We start from the raw sequence: 21,554 nt of genomic DNA on the forward strand, positions 1-21,554 counted from the left end.
CGGGGAGACTTTGTCCTATCAGGTGATCGGATTTAAAAAGTAATTGAGTTAGTGCAAAAGGGAACTGATTCTGGTGCTCAATTCTTTTCTCCGGGCGGTGCAAAATTGCGCTATCAAGACTAAAAATTGTGGCGACCATGCAAGAACTTCTAGAACGTTGCAGTGCAGATCTTGAGTGACGCTACTGCAGGGTATCACATTGTCTCAACGATCAACTACCAAAGACAGCAGAATGAACGTTAGACATGGATGTAGTTAGGTATCGAGTAATATTGATAGTCCCCTACATGGTCTTTTCCTCCGCTGATATGTATCTACTCCACCCAATGGTATGCGCTTCCTATCGCTCGCTCTATTAAAGGCTCATCTCCAGCAAAAACTCCAGTCTCGCTCGCTTGAATCCTCATTGATAGATAACCCAAGTACACACACTCTCTACTTTCGATCCCTGGTCTTGAGCAAACATGGTTGTCTCGAGTGCCAGATCCGTCTCTCCTTGACTCCAAGCGCCGCGTCCATCATAGTCTGAGTCTCTGAGCGAGGCCGTGTTGGTGACTTGACCGCCTCTGGCTCTTCCCAGACTTGAACTTCTTCTACTGAAGCCGAGATCTCAAACTCGCCTCGGCAGAGCACCGTCATGCCCAATGATACTTCAGCGCTTTGATGGCCCTCCAACGTGGGCATCGGTTGCTGCAGGGTACCGTTCCACGCAATCTTGCGTGTAAACTCCAGGGCAACATTTGCTGGCCTGTGGCACAACGCCGGCAAGATCCTGACCAAGGGATAGATGGGCTGAGACGTCCGGTTGGTGACGCGCACCTTGAGCAGCATAAACTCATCCACGTATGCAGCGTCCTTCTCGGCAGCCTCTCCATTGGCGTCCTCGACCGAGATCTGAATATCAACCTCGTCCACCTTGATCGCCTCAATCATGCGCGTCGTCAGTCGGATGTTTCTCAGGTCGATCGTGCCGCTCCTCTTAGGTAGCGACAGCGTCTTCCACGTCGCTCTGAGACATCCTAGGATCCTCTCCCTATACCAGAAAGCTTCGCGATTCGCTCGCTCCATCTCGGGAGAGATCTTGCTAGCGCTCACCACGAACTGCCGGTTTCGGGAGGGGTTAAGTGTTGGTATTGTTGCATGAGGATCTTCCAGATAGACCCTCTTGACCGGAAGAATGACACGGCTGGTGTTTCCGGGAAGAATATCCTCTTCCACAGAAACTCCATCATCACTCTCCAGATGGATCGCCATCTGGCTCGGCCAGGCGTTGCGCAGATCCACAGACACCAGACAGTACTCGTCAGCCTTGGCCGCGACCGAACTGCCCAAGCGATCCCAGAATGGTTGCGGAATCTCGCCGTGCACCGGCAGAGCATCGATGCGAGAAAGCTCAACACTGGCGTTGACAGTAACCGTCAGATCCAATGAAACCTGCCGTGTGTAGAACTGCTCAGTGATCTCATTCTGAGGGCATCCGAGATGAGTATAATCGACCTGGATTGTCGCCCACGTTAACCCTGGCTTGCCAAGGATCTCAAACTCAAAAGTCGCCTCTCCACCAGGCGCAATGTTGCGACCCTTTTGGTTCTTGGGAAGTCGCAGAGCCTGCCTCTTCATTAATGCCAGCTCATATTCGTACAGCTCAGCCGTTGTCGCATCTCGGTTGTTGATGGCTGCTTGGAGCTGCTCCTGTGTAGAGTCCTTGAAGGAGAAGAGCATAAAGTCTACAGCCGTTTCAGAAAGGTTCTGCAACGTTACTTTAAAGACCTGTCTCTCGCCTTCTAGGATCATGAGTGAAGACTGTGCCAGAGTCGTCGACTTGACCACAACCAGTGGTTGCGCCTGGATTGCTGTGAGACTCAAAGATTCCGTCTCAAGCTTGGGAGCGAAAGGCTGGACTGTTGTCACTGCTTCCTCAAGTGCCCCCAAGCCCTTGGCCTTGACCTTGGCATCCTGCTTCGGAGTCCACGGCATGGAAAATGTGGGAAAGCGTCTCTCGCGGCAGCCTCGGACTTTGATCAAAGCTCCTGTGATGGTGACAGTACCCGCCTCCTTGGCGCGTCCTCTCAACCGTATTACCTGAGTGCGATAAGGCCCGACAATCGTTGCCTCGGGAACTGCCTCAAATGCCACTCCCTCTGAAGCAAGCTGGATGTTTTCAACATCCACCTCGATATCATAGGGGTTCTGGAGGGTGATCTTGAATGTGGCATATTCATCAGCCACAAGCGTCTGATTCACCATTTCATCGGGCTTCTTGAGGAATGGATTGTAAATGAAGGGGTCCACGTCCTGGGATGCTCGACTGGCAGTGGCCCCAGGGAGAATATTCCTCTCGTGGGGTATGGGTGTTTTGCTGTTTGGTGAAGGCTCAAGCTTGATGTTTCGGACAAAGAACTCATCCCAATATTCCGCCGCCAGGTCTGAATAACCCAACCGCTGAACGAGGTTCGATGTCCTCGAGATGTTGGTGGCTAATCGGACTTGTTCGTCTCGATGCAGCATCGGTGATGCATCTTCTCTTCGAGGTCCAGGGGCTACCCCTGAGCCAGCCGTTCGTAGGAGATCGCTCGAGAACCGTAAGACACCATCAAAGTCCGGCAGCGCTTCCGAAAAGTTGATGCACGCCCTCAGAATGTTGAGTTTCACATCGGGAAAGCCAAAGAATCTCGCCGCAGATTGACCGCGTATCCTGGCAATCACTGCTTCATCCGAGTCATCATCACCCTTTTCAGCACCAGGTTTCCTCGCCATGTCGTAGCCTATAATGCCGTAAGACCTGCACAATAGACCCAACAGCGCATCAATCCCTTGTTCAACATCGCCCTCTCCAAGATCCAAGGCCATGACGCCACCGCTAGACCCTCCTCCTGAAGCCAACGAGACCAGTCCAGCAGCAGGATGAATGCCCATATCTGCAGCTCCTCGTGTCCGCGCTTCCACGAGACCCCCAATGAGAACAGAAACGAGCTCTCTTATCACCATGGCTTTCTTGCGGTGAAGCCCAAGGGGCCCCAGCACCGTTGCTATGCCACTCAGTATTGACGCCCTGTCCACCGTAGTGAGAAGTTCTGAAGCCCCAGAGGGAAACGCCTTGAAGAGAATCGTCACAATCTGCTGCCTCGTGGGTGTTGATAGGTATCGCGGTGATGGAACCGTTGGCTGCTGGTCAGGATTCTTTCCAGTCACAATCATCGCAATTGACTTGTCATTCAAAAAGCCATCGCTCAAGTGAAGTGCCGACTGAATCTTGGCGAACCGAATGTAGGTCTCTGATAGCGGTAATGGCGGGAGGTTGTCTGACGATATCCTCGTGTAGAGCGCAATGATTCGATCGAGGAGCTCCGTCATTACTGACTGAAGATGCTTGAGATGTTTAGGTTGCTCAGGGTCAGTGGGTGTCGTATCTGGTGCCTGTTTGTTGGATGGTTTCTCCGTCCATTGGAAGCACACACTGGGTACCACGAATTCCAGCTTCTGCCAGGCAAGGAGGAACAAGTTCACCAAGAGGAGCTCAAGTGCTTTGCCGTGCCAAACATGGTCGTTTAGAGATCGTGCAGTCGTGGCGGCTTCGATGAGCTCCCTGATAGAGTCGGTCCACCGTCCGGCTTGGAGATACATCGAGCCCACAATGACAGCAGCCCGACCTTTGCCCTTGAGCCTCCATCTGTCATTCACGCCCCCGGAGCCAAACCCCTGAACCGATACCCTGTCCCGACTTGTATCTCGAGTGCTATCGGCAGTGTCTGGTCGGGTAATCGGCTCTGGCGTTGAACTCGTGCTCGGGGTAGTGCTCTCGATACCGTCTGACGTAATAGGAGGATTCGAAAGACCGCTCCTTGTTATCGTCGACGTCAATCCCGGTGTCGAACTACTCGAATGAAGTCCGCCACGGCCGGTCACAGGCATGGACATTCGCGATTGGGCCCTATCCATGATACCGCCTGCTGAATTAGAGCGAGCGGCATGACGGGGTGCGTACTGCGTATTCCTCCTAGACAAGCCGTTGATGCCCCCTTCACCACCCCAAGATCCGCCATTAGTGTGTCTCGTAGGATTATGCCCCGGGGATTCGATGTTGGTCATGGCCTCGAAGGACTTTGCGAGTGCAGTCATCTCGGCGAGGAGGAGCGACGAGATGTCGCACATGACAGTCTTCATGGTTGTCCTCTTGCAATCTTCCTCTGGAGGAATAGCCACGAGACCCTCAGGTATCGGAATATCCGAATCTTTTGGAGCCATATAGTCAAATACCAAGACCTGGTGCACCAGGGCCTTGGGGTAGTTGTCGCGCAGGTCCTCAAGCTCCTGGTATAATGTCCTGATATTCTTCTCAGCCGTCGATGGGCCCGTGCCGTTTGCCGAATGTCGCTTGTTAAACGTTCCTTGATCCAGCTCCGTTCCATCAGCCAGAGCTATCACAGCAAGGGGTTCCCGGTATAGGTCGAAAGGCGAGAGGGCGAGATGTGAGGGCGGAGGAACGTGGGTGACGAGGTCGTATATCATGGCGCCGTCCGGGTACGCTAGGGGCGAGAACATGTCTGCGCAATGTCAGCGCTTGGATCATCCAGCTAGGATGTATCCCATCACTTACTCCTATTCGGCCGCCCATCGGCGCTGATGTCGCGGAGGTGGACGACATGTTCGTTGTGTAGGCGCGCAACAAAGGTTGCGAAGCGGTCCGCCTTGATGTGTCCCAGAGGCAAGAGAAGCGCCTTGACCCTTGCGGGGGCGACGGGGAGCAAAGGATCCAAGCTCATGCTAGCATCCGGTGTTTGCTCAACATGTCCGCCAGCTCGACGTGCTATGGTGTTTGCTCGTTCAGGGACGTCGTCTTCCCCGCGGGCGGCGTCTTTCGGATATCAATCTGCGAGAGGATGCGTTGTATCTATCGTAGCATGCTGGTTCTGGGGTTGCGTCGTCAGGCAATCGGGCTCGAGGTTGTAGAGTAGGGGTTGGTTATTTGCTTGTCGGTCGCCGTTCTCAAGCTTGGGTATCGTACACCTGTCGCATGCGGCTAGGAGCTGTGCTGTATACCCTGACATGGGTGGTCGGACAGCGCCGTTGGTGGTGGAGACGCTGGGGACGGAGCCAACTTTTTGCGAGCCGAGCTATGAAGCCAGCAATGGATGTTATGCTGGGAGGCTTAGGGGATATAATCGCTGGCATGACAAAGGAACTGCCGGGCTTTAATTTTAATTGAAAGATTCATTGTTGCTGAGCTAAAGTAATTCAAGGGTATCTTGGAGCTTGGATAACCGGTGCGATCCTACTGTCTAGATCGCTTTAATGCATGGCACTTCAGATCTCCCCAAACAGGACCAAGTCATCCTGGGTCATCTATGTAAAACGCCGAATGAGAACCATGACATACAACCATGTCTCAGCAATAATTAATATCTGCACGGCCGTAACACTTTGGCTAAATATGGGTATCTTTCAGCGAGAATAGCCAAGTTTACCATCTCAACCAGTTGACGACGGCGGTCCTTGGGGACTCAGTTCCGGCGCCTTTCCATCTCTTGCTTCTGCCTGTAGTTCACTCTCAAAGATATCAACCGATAAACTCGCCTCCACAAAATCCTCAAGCTCCTCTGTCACAGTCTTGAGCTTTTCCTTTACTGCAATGGCGCCCTCGTGACCAACAATGTGTCGTGCTGGAGGATTCTCGTGACCTCCAATGGCTGAGAGCGCATGTACTGTCTCCATAACCAGCTTGTCGGCAGCACCGGGTGGAAGCTTCGGATACCGATGCAGAATTTCACCCGGAACTACATCCGGCTCAATAGCTGAGCTGGCTGGTGACATTGGTGAGGGCCCAGATTCAGGAGGAGACAAGGGCGTAGGAAGAGCCGTATCTGGATGCGTATTGAGGACATTTGAGAGTATATCGCGAATACTCGGGACAGCTTCAGGTCCCTGGTCATAGGCTGGCATCGGGGGAGCAAAAGTGAGGCGGTTCGTCAAGGACTGGATCTCCTTGTTTGGCTGCACAATAGTGACTTTTATGTTGAAGGGCGCAATTTCGTAGGCGAGTGAGTCGCAGAAGCCCTCTAGGGCCCAAGTAGCAGCCGTATATATTGGCATTCCTGGAGTGCCAATGTGACCACCCGTACTGGTGAGGACAATGATGTGCCCTGTATGTTGTGACCGGAGCTGTGGGAGAGCAGCCCGGATAAAGTTGACCTGGGAGAAGAAGATGGACTCGAATTGGTCACGAACGAGGTTTTGAGTAAAAGGAGTCGTCGACAGCTCCTCTACAGTCCCGACCACGGCTTCAAACAATGGCGCGTCAGCAGAGCTTCCCAGTGTCAAACGTATGAAGTCGTCAGTGGCATACCTTCAGATTTGCAGCACAACAGAATGTCTATCCGCCCAAAGACCTGAACCGCCTCTGCGACGGCAGCACCACACGCGCCCATGACGTTTGCATCGCAGCGAATGCCCCGAATGCGATCCTTCCACCCCTCGCGGTCCTTGCGGGTGCTCTTGCACTCGTTGACGAGCTCGCGGAACTCGGCGCTCCGGTCCTCGTGGTCGATCTCATGGGGCGGCAGGCAGGCGACGACGTAGTCGCCGTGGGAGAGAAGCAGGCGGGTGAGGCGGACGGCGAGGGGCGAGAGGGCCGAGGTGAGGAGCCATGTGCGCGGCGAGTTGTGCGTGGCTGCGGAGGGGTTGAGGTCAGCGTCGGCCATAATGACGGCGGCGGTACATGATTGTGAATATTTCTCCTCCAATTGGCTTCCCCCGGGCCAAGCTGCCTGTAGAGTTCCTTCTTTCCCCTGCTCTTTCTAAAGTGCGGCTGAACTGGTTGATAAGACAATAGATTCGTCCGACCTCGGAGTGCGCACGCAGGTTTTTTTTTACGGTAGCGGCAAGTTTGTTGAAGTGATGGAGATGGGGGTCGGAATAAAGATGGGATGCGGGAGGAATGTGGAGTCGTGAGCTGAGCTGAGCTCTCCCCCTTCCATGAATTACATCATTGCCAGCGCCAGCCGTAGCCTACCACAGCCATTTACCACGTGGTAAAAGAGATGAGATGAAAAAAAAAGGGTGTGGTCGATAAGCGACAAGGGCAATTAATGCGAAATGACGGAAGAAGGGAAATTGATTTGTCCATTAGGCGCCGGAGAGAAGGAAGCCCACGACCTTCATCTCGTCTCGATAAAACGAGAATGGCCAGAAGGAGAATAGAGTAAAAAAAAAAAATCCAAAAAAAATCTGGGGGCACGTACGAAAGGAGGGGTTCGGGATTGAATGAGTGTGTCGCGGGGTAAAAACCGTTTCATGGGCGCCGCGACTCGCCCGCTCCGGCCCCGACATTTTCGGCTTGAGCGTCGGGGTGTGGTATAAGTCGATATCGGTCCGGACGCCGCCCGATTAACGACTTGCGGAATAGTAAGGATTTTTTTGAGAAATTTCCCCTTCTTTTCCTTCTTTTTTTCCTTCTTTCGACGTACACAGCCGTCCCCTGTTCAACCCCGTCTTCTGATCTTCGCTCTGTGGGTTAAACCCCTGAAGGTCGACGAAAAAAAGCCCGAAAAGCTGCAGGGTCCTGGATGTACTGGGTACCCCCAGCGAAGGAAAAAAGGATTCGGAAATGGGAGAAATATAGACGAGACAAGATCCCTCCCCTAGGCCCAAGCTAGATCGATCGTTTCTCCTAGATGTAAGCGCAAAAGCACAGATCTACGTTGTTGTGTAGAGAGATGAGGGGATGGCGTCGTCGTCGTCGTCCCCTTTTTCTGACAATGTTGTTTATTGTGGTCGGCTCAAGTGGTCAGGCATTCGGCTGCATATCTGGCGATGCAGCTCTCGCGGTGGTGTGTTTTCCGTGTCAAACGATGAGACGCTCGGCTGTCGAGAAAAGAGTGTTGGTCTTTCTGGGGTAAAATGGGGGTGGATTTGGGGGGGAAGAGGAGAGGAGAAAGGTCAAAGTCAATAACGGGGTCTGTTAAGAAGCAAGAAAAAAGGACAAGTGCAACTATAGCGTCCCCGTAGAAAGAGGCTTGTTTCGTCTGGGGAGCCTCGTGTGCACCTGTTTCTTCACCGATGATCAAAGTCGGAGTCTCCGAAGGACAGTCGGGTTTCAGAAGAAGTAGACGCCCAGAGAAGAAAAAAGCCACAGGCGACGACCAAGATTGATGAAGAAGAATGAGAGGGAAAGACGGAGGAGAACGGGAGAGGTGGACCAACTGAAGGAGATCAAAGAAAGAGACAACTACTCCAACACTGGAGGACAAGACAGCCCCATCCATATCGACAAGGGCTCATCGGGCAAGATTCACTATCCATGTAAGTTGGCTGCATGGATAGTACGGTACGTACACCCTTTACAGAAGACCTTGACTACCTTACAGTGCTACTATGTAGTAGGTAGCATCGAGAGGAGCACTGGAGAGCTCACAGTTCAACCCGCACCCGCACGGCCAGTGGGGCCCAGGGCAGTGTTCCAAGACTCCATGTTGTTTGATGCTTTGCCTTGTTCTGCACCGTTGAGGATCAGCAATCCCAACCGAGTCATCCGACAAGAGGGCATCGCCGTCCCCCCCCCCCCCCCCCCTTTACTGTTGAACTATTTCTCCGCGTCTGTCACATTGCAACCGTCACGTCTTGTGTCTCTCCAAGAGGAGTGTGTCTCGGGGAGGGGATGGGATGGAAGCTTAGACCCGGCAAGTGGGAGAGCCGGGATGAAGTGCACAAAAGCAACACCTAGAGAGGAGCACGGGGCTGGCTGTGCTGTGGGTTTCACGGTTAATAGTGAGTTGTAGTAGAGGGGGAAGCAGAAAGGTAAAGTCACGCCAGATCCATATAAATGGTAATAGGGCAGAGACATTTTGTCACGTCAGATTGGTGAGGGAACGATAAACGGTCGAGATCCGGGACGAGTCAAGAAGGCCGATACCCCTGATAGTGAACATGGCGCACACGCCCCCCGAGACTGTGCCCTTTTTCCGAGGCGAGGCGAGGCGAGGCGGGAGACGAAACGAGGTGAGGCTACTCGCACTGCAGGAACATGGAGCCTCCAGAGACAAGATCGTGGACTCCGGAACAACTCGACGCAGCAACCCGCGCGCTATTACGGAGTCTGATCCGCGGTGGGAATAGTACCTAGTGTCCAAGAAAGGACGGACAGACAGACACCTGAATCATGACGGTCCCCCCTCTCCAAAAAAGAACATGAAACGATGAAACGCCATCCAAAACTTACACGCCCTTATACCATGCCCTTCTCGGTCCAATTGCCGACTCGCCCGCCTTGCGAAAAGCCACCCCGAGAGACCACACCAACCCCAAACCGCCAGAGACAAGACAAGACGGTCGGGTATAGCTGCTTCTTTGAGAGAGCTTCCCCGGCGCATCGCTCTTTACATTGCTCCAGCCTCCGAGCCCAATTGAGTCCCAAGGGGTCGGGCGTCGGACTCTTCTGACTGTCGATCCTGCAACGTCACGGGGAGGGAGAGCAAAGTTCGGCGAACGGCACTACTGCCGGCACATGGCTGAGGAAAGACAGTGGAAACAGCCCTGAATTGGATTCAACTTACGAGGGCCCTTTTGCACACAGCAAACCTGTGCAAGGCAAAAGCCTGCCGTTCCGCCAAGAGGGCCTAGAACCCCCGGGCCCGATCCTAGGGGGACCCGGTCTCCACTGAAGATACGCCCACAGGGGAACTGGGCTAGTGCTGATTGGGCTCTCGGCAGTGGAAGACAAGGGCCCAGTCTTGGTCCTTTCATGGGCTGCGTCCAACAAGACGAGAATAATAATCAGAAAAGAAAAGATGCATATGTAAATTACATGCTCTCCCCGTCTCGAATCCCATCCATGACGTCCAGTCCTCGACTCTCTATTTGCTACTCCATTCCCTGTCTTTGCCTTGCCCGTTGGACGCACATCACAGGGGAGCGCATAACATCTGCAAGCCATCTCCATTATGAGCGCCGTTGCAGAATCTCTCTCTTTTTCTTTTAATCTCCAAGTCCGAACCTGAACCCCTGTCACGCAGACACACCCATGTCTCACCGATGGTTTCTTCGGTCCGATCTTGAATGTGTAGATGACGATGGACATTATCCCAACTTTTCCCCCGGCCGGCGTCAGATACCAACACTAAACTAAGCAACTGTAACCACTATGTGTAGGGCTACATTTCAAGTGCCGACCGCCGCCCCCGTGTCACGCGTCCTCCCTGCTGAGTTGCGTTGCAGCTGTGTCCGACCCTGGTCTTGGCGCTGCCGATCAAATCGATTGGCAAACTTGTGCCAGATGACAGATCTCTACCAACGGCAACACCAGTTGTGTCTCACAGGCACCTGATGCCATTGAGAAATTCAACCATGTCTGCAGCTGAGGGTGTACAAGATGCCTGTCACACGTTTCACCAGCACAAGCACCAGCACCTTGACATCCATCACATCATGAGATTTATGCATGCATTGGGAGCCTGTCAAGTTCAGGCCTATCATGTCTCTCCTCACATGCCCCCAAGTTTCAAACGTCGACAAGGAAAAGGCAAATTCCACATCGGATATATACATCAGATATATCAACTTGGGTAGGTATCTCGGTATATCTCACTCTGCCATCCAGCACAAAAGGCTCGTTCCATCACCAAACGTTGACAGCAATTCTCTCCAACAAATATTCAAACCCCTGGATCCTCACTCAGCCAAGTGCTCACTGCTTGAGCTCCTTGATATCAGCTCGCTCCTCCCGGATGCTGGTGGTACGGGTACGGCCCATCTCGGGATTCTCGGCATCGAGCTTCTTGGTCATCTCAACGACGCCAAAGAGCTCGTCCATCTGCTCCAGACTGAGTCCCTTGGTCTCGGGGATAAAGAACCACACAAAGAGACCCATGAGGATGCCGAAGCTTCCGAACATGAAGAACATTCCCTGTTGACTCCCGGTTAGCCATCCGTCGTATATAAGGTTTCCCAGGATTGCCAAGAAAACTTACATAGCCAGCAGGACCCATGGTCTTTTGCATGGTGAGAACAGTTCGTGCGATGATAAAGTTGAACAGCCACTGCGTGGCTGCGCCGATGGCAACGTTCAAGGCTCGAAGACGCGCAGTCGGGATCTCGGAGACGAGAATCCAGCAGCATGGTCCCCAACCGAACTGGAAGACGCTGATATGGGGGTTAGTCACATTGATTCTTCCGTGTATTTTCCAAACACTTACGCGGCCCAGAGATAGATACAGACGATGGCGACATATCCGAAAGCCGAGATCTGCATCCTTGGTTAGCGCTGCGAGTTGCTCCAACACAAAGCCAGAAACTTACATCCTGTCCCTTAACCGGGGGCTCCACGCGGCCGTAAATGCCGATGATGTACATGGTAACGGCCTGAGCACAGCTGGTCCACAGCAGACTGCGACGTCGACCGAGAGAATCGGCGCAGAAGACGAGGAACAGAGCGCAGCCCACAACCTTGACGATGCCATAAACACCAGTAGCGAAGAGAGAAACTGTCGTGCCAGTCATGCCGAGGGCCTGGAAGATCTGAGGAGCATAGTAGTTCACAGCGTTGACACCAGTCATCTGCTGGCAGACCATGAGCATGATGGACAGGATAGCTCGCTTTCGGTTTCCGGGAATGGTGACCATCTCCTTCCAGAGAGTAGAAGCGCTGGCATCGCCAGTAAGCCGTCTCTCGGCCTCGAGTTGGGCAGACATCTCCTGGATCTCGGTCTGGACGTAGTCGGAGTCCTCGGGAAGACTATGAAACAGCCATGGTCAGTGACTGCATTCTTATCAAGTCGTTTAAAGTCACTTACCCTCGGAGCTTGACAAGAAGTGCAGTAGCGCGCTCCCAGTCATCCTTGCGTGCACACCAACGGGGGCTAGTTCAGGTCAGTAAATTGATTCTCATCTTCTTTCAAAGTCCTTTACCTCTCGGGGGCAAGCAACATGCCACAAATCAAAAGACTGTTGCACAGTTAGCGTGTGTTCAACTGCGTATGAACGTGTTGTCTTACATAGCAGGCAGAGCTTGAAGAGCCAGGGGAAGAGCGAAGACTGTAGGTGCCTTGAGGTGAAGAAGAGCGCCGTAGTTGATCCTGTAGCTGTGTCAGTCACTACCTATGTATATGGTTTCAAAAAGACATACCAGAAAGAAAGCATGACACCGGTCACGATGAACAGTTGATAGAAAGCTGCCACAGTTAGAACCAATTCGAAAACCCTTTCCAGAGTAGTAACTCACAAGTCAGACCGCCACGAATAGCTCGCGGGGCGCACTCAGACACATACAACGGGACCAGAGTTGAGGCGGCACCGACACCCAGACCAGCGACAAAGCGACCAACATACATGACAGCCAAGGATCCGTTAGCGGTAGAAGCAGCCTGGAAGACAACGCCGATCGTGGTGACAGTGCCGGTTCCGATGAGACACCATCGTCGACCAAACTTCTCGGTGAGCCAGGAGGTGAAGAAACAAGCGAGGAAGCATCCGGCCTGGAGAGTCGAGACGATGTTCTGGTCGAGCGTCACCTTGGCCTCGGGCGTGTAACCATAGCGAGCCTGAGTGGCCTCCATGGCCAAGACTCCTCCAATCGCACCAGTATCCCAGCCTTTGCCTCGGTCAGTATTTTGCGCAATCATCTCTCAATGGCTCCTTACCGAAGAGCATGCCACCGAAGCAAGACGCGCCGACAAGGGCAAAGACGCGCCAGTTGTAGATCTCCGAGGGATCACTCTTCATGGCATCGTTGCGCACGATGCGGTGAAGAAGGCGGGCGACCATGATTGCGGTATTGAGCTGAAGCTTCAGCGATCGAGCGAGGTGGTTCGATAAGAAAAGATATCGCGAGTTGTGGTGAAACGCTGAGGGGCGAGTCGAGATGGGGCGACCTTAAATTTAAGCTTCTTCCCCGGATTCTGAGTCTGGCCAAACAGGAGACCCCGATGAACAGGTGGAGCAGGCTAGAGATTGGGCAGGACTCGCTAAAAGGCGCGGAGTGGTTGCTGATAGATATCTCGAAAAGGGGTGGGAGCGGATCTCGCAAGATATTAAATCATCGGAGGACCAGTGCCATTGAAACCCCCAAGGTAATCATCCCGAAACCCAAGTGTCGTCGCAGCAAGAGCAGCATCTAGGGTTGCATCACCAGACTCTCACCCCCAACTCCAAGGATCCGCCTTATTGGTGTAAGATAGAAACTCCCATGTCGTAATGCGATGCGACGAGTCTCTGCTGGGAGCTAACTGGGCCTGCGCAATCTCGAGGCATCCGAGGGGCACATGAGAACCGAGATGGAGTCGCAATGCCTCGTGAATTGCTCCCTCTGAGCTGTGTGGCAACCAATGGTTGATTGGCTCTCGCTTGCAGGAACTGGTGCGTTGGGATTTCGGGCCTACTGTGACATGGCCCTCAAAATGGCTTGTTTCCAAAGAAGCTCCCGTTTCGGCCCATGGCCAAGCTCCAGAACGCGTCTGCCAATGCAAGGGCTTGTGCTTAACTTGGACGTCAAGAGACGGATCAAAAACCTCCACGAATAAACTTGCGTCTGTCATCTGAAGCAGATGCGCCTCTCAAGTCCAACGACGTACCCCCGGCGCTGCAAGATACCCAGATGGCGCTCAACGGGTCCCGAGCCTAAACTTTGGGGGCATGGAATATTGGCTGTGTTTAGCCTGACATGACCATCGCGGCCGCCATCGTTGTCATTGTGATCCATCATGCGGGGGACTCATTGCCGTGTGGAGACTGGGGATGCGGAGAGATTCTCCACCGAAAGGTCCTCATCGGGGGTTATCGACTCTGATTCATCGTGTCTCTTGGCTTCACCAAGTGTTGGGGGTAGTGCGGCGCGGATCATGAGCATCTCGCCTCACTCTGATACGTGGACTTTTGTCTCTCCGCGCATGGATCAAGAGTCCGGGGAAGTCAGACGAAATGCGGAGTGCTCTTTTAAGGTTTCCCGTCCCGAGATGGAAGTGAGATGATCAGCCTCAAGACCGAAGGCCAAGGCGGCCGTTGAACCGAGGGCGGGGATTCGGCTGTGCCGCCGTCAAGGCGAAGCCATCCCCGCAAAACACAGAGAGCAGAGACAATGTCTGAAGGCGGGGAGCCAGGGCTTGGAATGAGGGGAGGTTGATTCAAGCAGCTCATTGATGGAACATTCAGTATCCGGCGCGTCCAATTCAATCCCGTCCACTCAAGCCCATCTTCTCGAGTGAGTCGCAGTTGGGGTACCACGCTTCCTTCACGAGCCCTCCATCTTCTTCTCAAGCCATTCAGGAAGGCTTGGAGGCTTGGCCCATCCATCAAGATAGCTCTTCTTGCCAACACCGACGCCCGAGGGCTTTGCGTAGATGGCCGTGACATACCACACCGACTCTCCCGCCTTAACCGTGTGCTGGAGGGTAGGGATTGTGCTTCGACTCTCGACCAGGTTTGAGTTCGGATCCGCGTTGACCAGCATGGCCTGACGGCCTTCCTTCGACTCCAGAGCTTTGATGCCTACAGCACCTTTCGACACTGCAAATGCCCCCATCTTGCCGCTCGCCCAGCCATCCGGTGTGTTCAAGTCATAGTTGCCAATGAGCTTGGGTGACGTGCCTTCATGCTTCTCTTCGTCGTAAGGGTCCAGATATCGCCCGTTAGCCGCATTGACATTACAGATGGCAAATGATCCATCCGCAGTCATGACTTCTCGGCCACTATCGATGTGATGAACCCGAAGGTGCCAGTTAGGTGTGCTCTCCTCCGGTGGGATGAGGATGGTTCGGATCTTGACATCTGGGAATGGCTTCCAGACTGAAACGAGAACGGGCGTGCCTTGACGGTCTTCAATACCTGCATACTCGCAGAGCCTTCGAGTTTTCCAGTACTCGCCCCCATCATCCGACAGTCCAAGCTGCGATGCCAGGGCATACTGCTCAAGTGAGAACAGACCAGGGGGTACAGAGTAACCATAGGCGCTGCTGTAAGCAAATCCTCCGTATTTAGCATGGGTCCCTTTCATGGGGTAGCTGCACGCCTGGCCCGAAGACAGGAGCATGCAGTGACCTCCGAGATAACTTAAAAATGTTAGCGTAGCTTCATGAAGCGGTAAATACTGATCGGCACCTCATGATATGTCCTGGTTGGTTGAGAGCCTTGACTCGAGGGATGACACTGCTGGCTAGCTCTTCCTCCGAGGTCCAAAAAGGGTGGTCCTCTGGGACAGCCAGGCACATAAATGCCAAGCATGCCCAATACTACGCCAAACATTAGCACCCCATCATCACTATTGTTTTCGAAGTGATCTTTACCGGGCTTCCTGGGCTGTTGTAATTCTCCGCCATCTGATACTTGTCAGCTCCTATTCTCTACGAACGGTCAGGAAACGATAATACTCACATACATGTTTGGGTACGAATACCCAATCGACAGCGTTCCGCTCGATGTCCACATCTCATGCTGGGTCTGCCACCAGCGCAGGTGACGAAGAACCACCCCCTTGACCATTCCCCAGGTCAATGGAGCAGGGAGCTCGACGTCGGCATGGGCCAGAGCTCCCCAGAAGGAAACCATGGCAAAACGGTAACCCACGCTTCGGCCATAGGGGATGGCTCGACCTTCATCGTCGAAGTAGTGGATCAGATCCAATGCGACCATCTGCGCTCGCTTCTTGAACTCTTCAGCTCGCTTCGGATCCTCTTCTCCCGCCAATTTGGCATATAGAAGTTGCAGAAGTTGGATGGCAAAACTGGACGAGTAGTAGTCCATTTCTGTTGGTGTTAGACGAGACCTCACTTCAAATAGGACTGCAGCTCACGGTGAATGCCTTCTGGTCCATCATTCGACCAGCCACCACCACGATAAAAGGTATCGAGGTGGGCAATGTCACTATCAAGTCTCTCTTGAGAAAACTTTCCACCATTCTTCTTCAATCCCAAGTTGGCAAAGACGCGGAACCAGAGCCAGTTGGTGTTGGGCATGCTAGAAAGGATGTCAGTCAAGGTGTTACTTATCCGAGTTGGGGACCAACTTTTTCTCATTAATCGAGTTTCCCAGCCAATTCTCGATGTTCTCCTTCTCCTTGTCAGACATGTTGGTCCAAATCTCGGGCACAACAGCAAGAGCCCAGCCTAGAACATTTGGTGAGTCTCGAATCCATGATGCCATCAAATTTCGGAGGTGGCTTACCCAGAGGGCACATCTCCACCATTCTTTGGTCATTGTCCCGCGGGTATCCCCAATATTCGGGGTTCTCTGGGTCTGTGCCAGACTTGATGCCTTCAAACCACCATTCCTTGCCCGGGTATTCACCTCCACCGGCAAGCAGAGCAGCTAGACCCCAGAGTGGGCGGCAGATACCCTCAACTTCGGAAGCGGTTTGGTCGAAGCGGACTGCCGTTGCACCAGGGCATTTGACGCGGGCCTTCTGGGGCGAAAAGAATGGTTCGAGAGGATCGAGAAGCGTACGAAGAAGTTCCTGGACAGAAGCACGGTCTTTGATGTCAACTTTGGCAAATGGGTGAATGCCATTGTAGCCAAGACAAAGTCCTTTGTTAGAAGCCATGTTGTGCAATCAATCGTCCGTAGTTAATCGATGATGGTTGGCAGGAATGTCTGCAACATGCGGGAAGAAGAGAGGCATATATCCGCCATTGCTACCCTTGCGGTTCGCGGTAATCATGGCCCGAAATCATGAGAGTATGCATCCGACGGAAAACGCATCGTCCAACGAGCGGGGGACGCTGCTAGAGCTGCATGACAGCGACCGATGATGGAGGGTTGGTGAGGGGTGACGATCATGGTCCGGGGTGTGTTGCAAGTGAAAGACCCCAAAGTGTTTGGGGGATGGTCATGATGATTGCCGACAACGGGTCAGAGTGAAGCCTGATGGTAGAGGAATCGATATAGAGGCAATTGTTTTTGTTTCGCGATGATCTATAAAAGGAGAAGCAAACTTCATGATAATCCTCAAGGTTGCAGCTTGGCAAGAACTCGCTTTGTCAGCTTCCATGTTGGCTGCAGGAACCCGAGTTGAAGGGCCCGTTTACCCTGTACTTTGACGATGCAATCTTGGGCTCGTCCAAATGCGAAAACCACGATCAAACACGCATTTCATCGCCTGCATCAACTAGCGGCTTATGTGCTTTTAATCCCCGAGCTGCATATCACTTGTTTCAGGATGATGCTTGACAAGTGACGGCGTCGTGTTTTGAGTGGCAGAACAACATCTCACCCCAACGGTCACCCCGTTCATCTCAACATCAACAACCAAGATGGAGGAAGCCGACGACGCGACAATAGTAGCCAGCGCGGGCGCACAAACTCCTTCTAAGAATGAGCCGCCGTCTTCATCTCCTCTATCATCCATACGCGAGCTAGAACTCGACGATACCGCCAGTAAATCTGGTCAACACGATAGCTCGCCGACGCCAACCCCCAAATCAGAAGAAGCTGCGACAACAACCTCACGGAAAAAGAACGGAAAGAAAAGGGTTGTCGTTAGGAAAACGCCTAGAAAGTCAAAATGGGACGCTGATAACATTCTGACTGACCCCAAGTCACCTCTGGCCTCGGCCGATCTTCGAGTAAGGCGTCCCACTCCTTCGCAAATGTGATTTACTGACAGACGCAGAGCATTTTGTCAAATCCAATGGCCTGGGATGTACTCGACCAAGAAGAAAAGGCAGAAATCCTAGCCCTGTTCCCCGATTCTCAGCACATTCTGGGTTCCGGCGCAGAGGCCTGCCCTGACCTTGGGTCGCTCATGAATGACGACAGCTTCCGATACGACTGCGCCGCGTACACAGAGCACATCGCGCAGGGGCGGCATGACCCCGAGTGGCTAGCGCAGGCATGGGCAGCCCACGAGCGGCGCAAGGCGGGTGATTACGACGAGTACCTCGACAACAAGTTCATCAACGATTGGGAGGTTGAGCTGCCACCAGAGCTCCAGACACGCCGGGGACCTGCTATCTCTGGACATGATAGCGATGCTACTATAGATGCGGTAGAGAACGGAGATGACAACAGTGTGGACACCAAGATGGAGGATGTCGCGTCGGATCAACGCAACGGTGCCAGCAACGAGAATGGGGTCGACGAATTACAAGTGGAAAATGGCGAGGACAAGGAACAAAAGGCTGTTCGAGTTGGGCAGTCAAAGGGCTCGAAAATGGACGTTGACGGCGAGACTACAGAGGACGAGCTTGCCTGAGAAAAGGAGAATCACGGCATAAAAAGAAAGGCTGGAGATGACCAGGCGAAGTAATATTATAATTTCCAACATCTACCGGGCAGCTATCGCGAACCTGCGTTCTATTGTCCTGGTTCCAAGTATCTTGGTGACGGAGAGAAACGTTTTGTGGTTGGAACACAGACCCACTGATTTTTAAAGGCATCCACCACAAACCTCATTCTTGGTCTACGAGTTGAGTTTCTTGATACTTTCACACGACCAAGCCGATTTTGACAAGACGATTAAGCCCTTGAAAACCCCATCGACTCCTCAACTCATCGTATCTCACCCTTCAGCGCTGCTTGTTCACGCCCCCCGCGGTAGCCCTCGTGCCCCGCGCCTAACCTGAAGCATGGCACCAACCTCAAACACCCACGCCCGATCACACAGCTTGCTGCTGTTGCAGAAGCTGCTCAACCTCCGCGATGGCGCGAGTCCCCTTACTCTCGTCATAGATAATCTTGAGCAGCCTGCGCGACCCATTCTGAACGAGTTTGTATCTCGCGCCAAGGTGAGTTTTGTTTGTGGAAGTGGGATACCTGTGACTAAGAATCGCAGATCGCAAAAACACAAGTGATATTTTTGTCGTTGACGACACTCAAGAAGCCCCAGAATGCAGACATCTTTATCAAAGCTGCAGGGCGGGATCTTCAACCTGTTCGCAAAGAGCTGGTGACTCATTACCCTGCGTTTAACCCGCTGGTTGACAAGGGAAAGCCCACACAGAGTAAGTAACAACCAAGATCTGCCGTGATTCTCTCTGACATCTTTATAGGAGCCGTGGTGATCATCGATTCTCTGAATGCACTGGCAGCCGCTGCTCCTCAGTCCCTCGCAAGCTTCTTGTCTAGCATCATCACCCCTGCGGTATCCATCGTTGCTACGTACCACGACGACGTGCCCATTGTGTTGCCCAGGTCATTCAGCGAGTACGAACCCCATCCGTTCACAGTATTGTGCCACCTAGCAACGGCCATCCTGAGACTTTCGAGTCTCTATCAAGAGATTGAGCGGCAAAAGGCTCGGAACCGCAGTATCCAGGAACCAGAATGGGGTCTGAATGAGGATCGTGAGGGCGTCCTCGTCGGTCTCGGGGAGAGAGGAAAGGACCAGAAAGAGGAAATCAATGGGGTTGTGGTACATATGGAACTCCGCCGAAGAAGTGGAAGGACTGTTTCAGAAAAGTTCATCATCATCTCCAAGGAAGCAGCATCACCTGCACTCGGCAAGGTCTGTTTGTTGACGGACCACCCCATGTTCACAACGGCGACAGACGGCGGTGAGACGGGTGAAGGCGAAGAGGAGCCCGAGAGCACGTTTAATCTCGGATTGACAGAGAAGCAGCGCAAGGACCGCGAGGGTATCGTGCTGCCCTATTTTGATGCTCAGACGGATATAGGCGCTGGAGAGGGAGGAAGGATTCTGTACGAGATGGGCAGAGAGGATGACTTTGATGACGAGGAAGATGAGATTTGATGATAAAAAAAAAAGAGTATGAAGTTGATTATGAATATGATGTATAATGACCTTGTAGATGTCTCACGCTGACTGGGCTGCTGTGAACATGATTATCGAACCACGGCGCCAGCTGTTGAAGTAGTAATGATAGGTAAGGAGGTAGCTGAGCTGTTTCTCTCAACATGAACATACGAGTCAAATGAATAGTCTAAAAAAACCCTGCTAGGGGCATGATTTGTATGATGCCTTTTCCTTTCCCTCATGGTCGGATACTATAGACAAAGAGAAGAGAAAGTAGTATAACTAGGCATATATCCATGTACTTTGATGTTGATATGCCAAGCATCTATTGCAATATTTCTCCAAATACGCTTGAGATACTAGAAGAATCACAGTAGACAAATTAAAGAAAAGAAATATTAAACTTAGAAGAGTGTTCTAAGCATTTTTTTCAGCAACCATTACGACAGACCTGAGCGAATGTGGTTGGAGATGCAGTCAACCTCCAGTTTTTAGCACTCAACATGCAACGCGTACGTATTTTCAGTAATCTTTTACCCAGTATATAACTAGAGAGATTTTATATATAAATTTGCATCTATATTCACACTCGAAATTGTAAACAATGACATTGTTCCATACTTCAAAAGTAAACTCGCATGCCAAGCTTCGTTATCTAATCAGCAACCAGAAACTCTGATCCCTGAAACCAGCATGCGAGAGAGCTCCACCCGCAGCTTTAACACTGGCCGTTCAACTCACGAACCAAACTCTCCAACAGTTCTACGAATCCTACAAATCAAGTAAAGTCCTGTCCTTTGCGATTAGGCTCCGGTGATTGCTGTCACTCTATTTTCCTTGGGGTGTGGCCTTGTCTTTTCTGCCTGCGCTGGTTAACGACGTCATCCTAACTCGCCTTGGCTTCTTGACACGTAGTGATAGGTAGAGAGACTCAAACCACCTTGACGACGTCGCAACCATCTTTTACCCCCTTTGTTCCTCCATACATACACACACTTCAACATGATTTACTCGACGCAAATATCGAGGCTGGATGGTAGAATCCCCTATGCTACAATAGCTCAAGCGCAACAGCTAACTCTCCTAGGCCTCATGCTCTGCGCCTCGGTCGACGACGAACAGGTATAAACCAAATACCATCTTAACCTCTACCGAACAACACTCACACCTACATCCAGGCCGAAGCATCCCTCGCAGAGACCAAGCAAAACGTCCGCCAGGTCCTCCGCAAGCTCACCCGCAACTCCGAGTCGCAGGCGTCGATCGAGACGAGCGCCCACACCCTCCACTACCTCATCGACTCGGACGTAGTCTTCCTCGCCATCTGCGCCCCCTCGTACCCTCGCAAGCTCGCCTTCACCTACCTCGCCGACCTCGCCCGCGAGTTCACCACCACCTACCCCGCCGCCCAGGTCCACTCCCCCTCCCTCCGACCCTACGCCTTTATGGAGTTCGACACCTTCATCGCAAAGACAAAGACCACCTACGCCGACTCGCGCGCCTCTGCCAACCTCGACCGCCTCAACGACGAGCTGCGCGACGTGACAAAGGTCATGACAAAGAACATTGAGGACCTGCTGTACCGTGGAGATAGCCTCGAGCGCATGGGAGAGATAAGCTCCCGCCTGCGCGACGACAGCAAGAAGTATCGCCGGGCTGCTGTGCGCATCAACTGGGAGCTCTTGCTGAAGCAGTATGGACCTTTTGCTGGTCTTGGCTTTATTATTCTCGTCTTCCTGTATTGGCGGTTCTTTTGAGGAATGCAAGCGAACTGTTTTCTATATGTACTTATATAATACCTACCAATTGGCCACGTCACAAGTGTACTCGAGATGGTGATGCCGCCAAAGGAACTGACAGCACGCAAGGAGAATGGAGATGGGGG

The 21,554-nt window shown here is 52.6% G+C and overlaps 6 protein-coding genes across 6 annotated transcripts; 3 read left to right on the plus strand and 3 right to left on the minus strand.

Annotated features, from left to right (window-relative positions):
* Positions 1–435: 435 nt before the first annotated feature.
* NECHADRAFT_48458 (uncharacterized protein) lies at positions 436–6,698 on the minus strand (the record flags this gene model as incomplete). Its single annotated transcript, XM_003050519.1, has 4 exons — positions 436–4,544; positions 4,598–4,855; positions 5,475–6,092; positions 6,344–6,698. The coding sequence occupies 4 exons, from the start codon at positions 6,696–6,698 to the stop codon at positions 436–438; spliced, it is 5,340 nt and encodes a 1,779-aa protein (XP_003050565.1).
* Positions 6,699–10,526: 3,828 nt separating this feature from the next.
* NECHADRAFT_72032 (uncharacterized protein) lies at positions 10,527–12,753 on the minus strand (the record flags this gene model as incomplete). The annotated part of the gene is made up of 10 exons (XM_003050520.1): positions 10,527–10,897; positions 10,962–11,133; positions 11,187–11,236; positions 11,290–11,725; positions 11,784–11,849; positions 11,899–11,934; positions 11,985–12,065; positions 12,116–12,161; positions 12,212–12,580; positions 12,630–12,753. 10 exons carry the CDS (start codon positions 12,751–12,753, stop codon positions 10,679–10,681), a joined length of 1,599 nt encoding a protein of 532 aa, XP_003050566.1. The 3' UTR covers positions 10,527–10,678.
* Positions 12,754–14,215: 1,462 nt separating this feature from the next.
* NECHADRAFT_48880 (uncharacterized protein) lies at positions 14,216–16,519 on the minus strand (the record flags this gene model as incomplete). Its single annotated transcript, XM_003050521.1, has 7 exons — positions 14,216–15,032; positions 15,082–15,212; positions 15,267–15,305; positions 15,355–15,725; positions 15,773–15,936; positions 15,986–16,085; positions 16,144–16,519. The coding sequence occupies 7 exons, from the start codon at positions 16,517–16,519 to the stop codon at positions 14,216–14,218; spliced, it is 1,998 nt and encodes a 665-aa protein (XP_003050567.1).
* A 709-nt stretch (positions 16,520–17,228) lies between these two features.
* NECHADRAFT_85019 (uncharacterized protein) lies at positions 17,229–18,169 on the plus strand (the record flags this gene model as incomplete). The annotated part of the gene is made up of 2 exons (XM_003050125.1): positions 17,229–17,540; positions 17,582–18,169. 2 exons carry the CDS (start codon positions 17,229–17,231, stop codon positions 18,167–18,169), a joined length of 900 nt encoding a protein of 299 aa, XP_003050171.1.
* A 373-nt stretch (positions 18,170–18,542) lies between these two features.
* Positions 18,543–19,666, plus strand: NECHADRAFT_96373 (uncharacterized protein; the record flags this gene model as incomplete). Its single annotated transcript, XM_003050126.1, has 3 exons — positions 18,543–18,701; positions 18,749–18,917; positions 18,966–19,666. 3 exons carry the CDS (start codon positions 18,543–18,545, stop codon positions 19,664–19,666), a joined length of 1,029 nt encoding a protein of 342 aa, XP_003050172.1.
* A 762-nt stretch (positions 19,667–20,428) lies between these two features.
* NECHADRAFT_102841 (uncharacterized protein) lies at positions 20,429–21,486 on the plus strand. The gene is made up of 3 exons (XM_003050127.1): positions 20,429–20,705; positions 20,757–20,791; positions 20,848–21,486. The coding sequence occupies exons 1-3, from the start codon at positions 20,672–20,674 to the stop codon at positions 21,424–21,426; spliced, it is 648 nt and encodes a 215-aa protein (XP_003050173.1). The 5' UTR covers positions 20,429–20,671; the 3' UTR covers positions 21,427–21,486.
* Positions 21,487–21,554: the final 68 nt, after the last annotated feature.

Source organism: Fusarium vanettenii (assembly GCF_000151355.1).
Source record: "Fusarium vanettenii 77-13-4 chromosome 9 genomic scaffold NECHAsca_6_chr9_2_0, whole genome shotgun sequence".
NCBI classification, from domain to species: domain Eukaryota; kingdom Fungi; phylum Ascomycota; class Sordariomycetes; order Hypocreales; family Nectriaceae; genus Fusarium; species Fusarium vanettenii.

What these genes read in the sequence shown, in the direction of transcription:
- NECHADRAFT_102841 (XM_003050127.1), top strand. Translation starts at nt 20,672, where the DNA reads ATGATTTACTCGACGCAAATATCGAGGCTGGATG. An exon ending in GCAAATATCGAGGCTGGATG is followed by an intron (nt 20,706 to 20,756) that starts GTAGAATCCCCT and finishes TAACTCTCCTAG; the next exon opens with GCCTCATGCTCTGCGCCTCG. An exon ending in CCTCGGTCGACGACGAACAG is followed by an intron (nt 20,792 to 20,847) that starts GTATAAACCAAA and finishes ACCTACATCCAG; the next exon opens with GCCGAAGCATCCCTCGCAGA.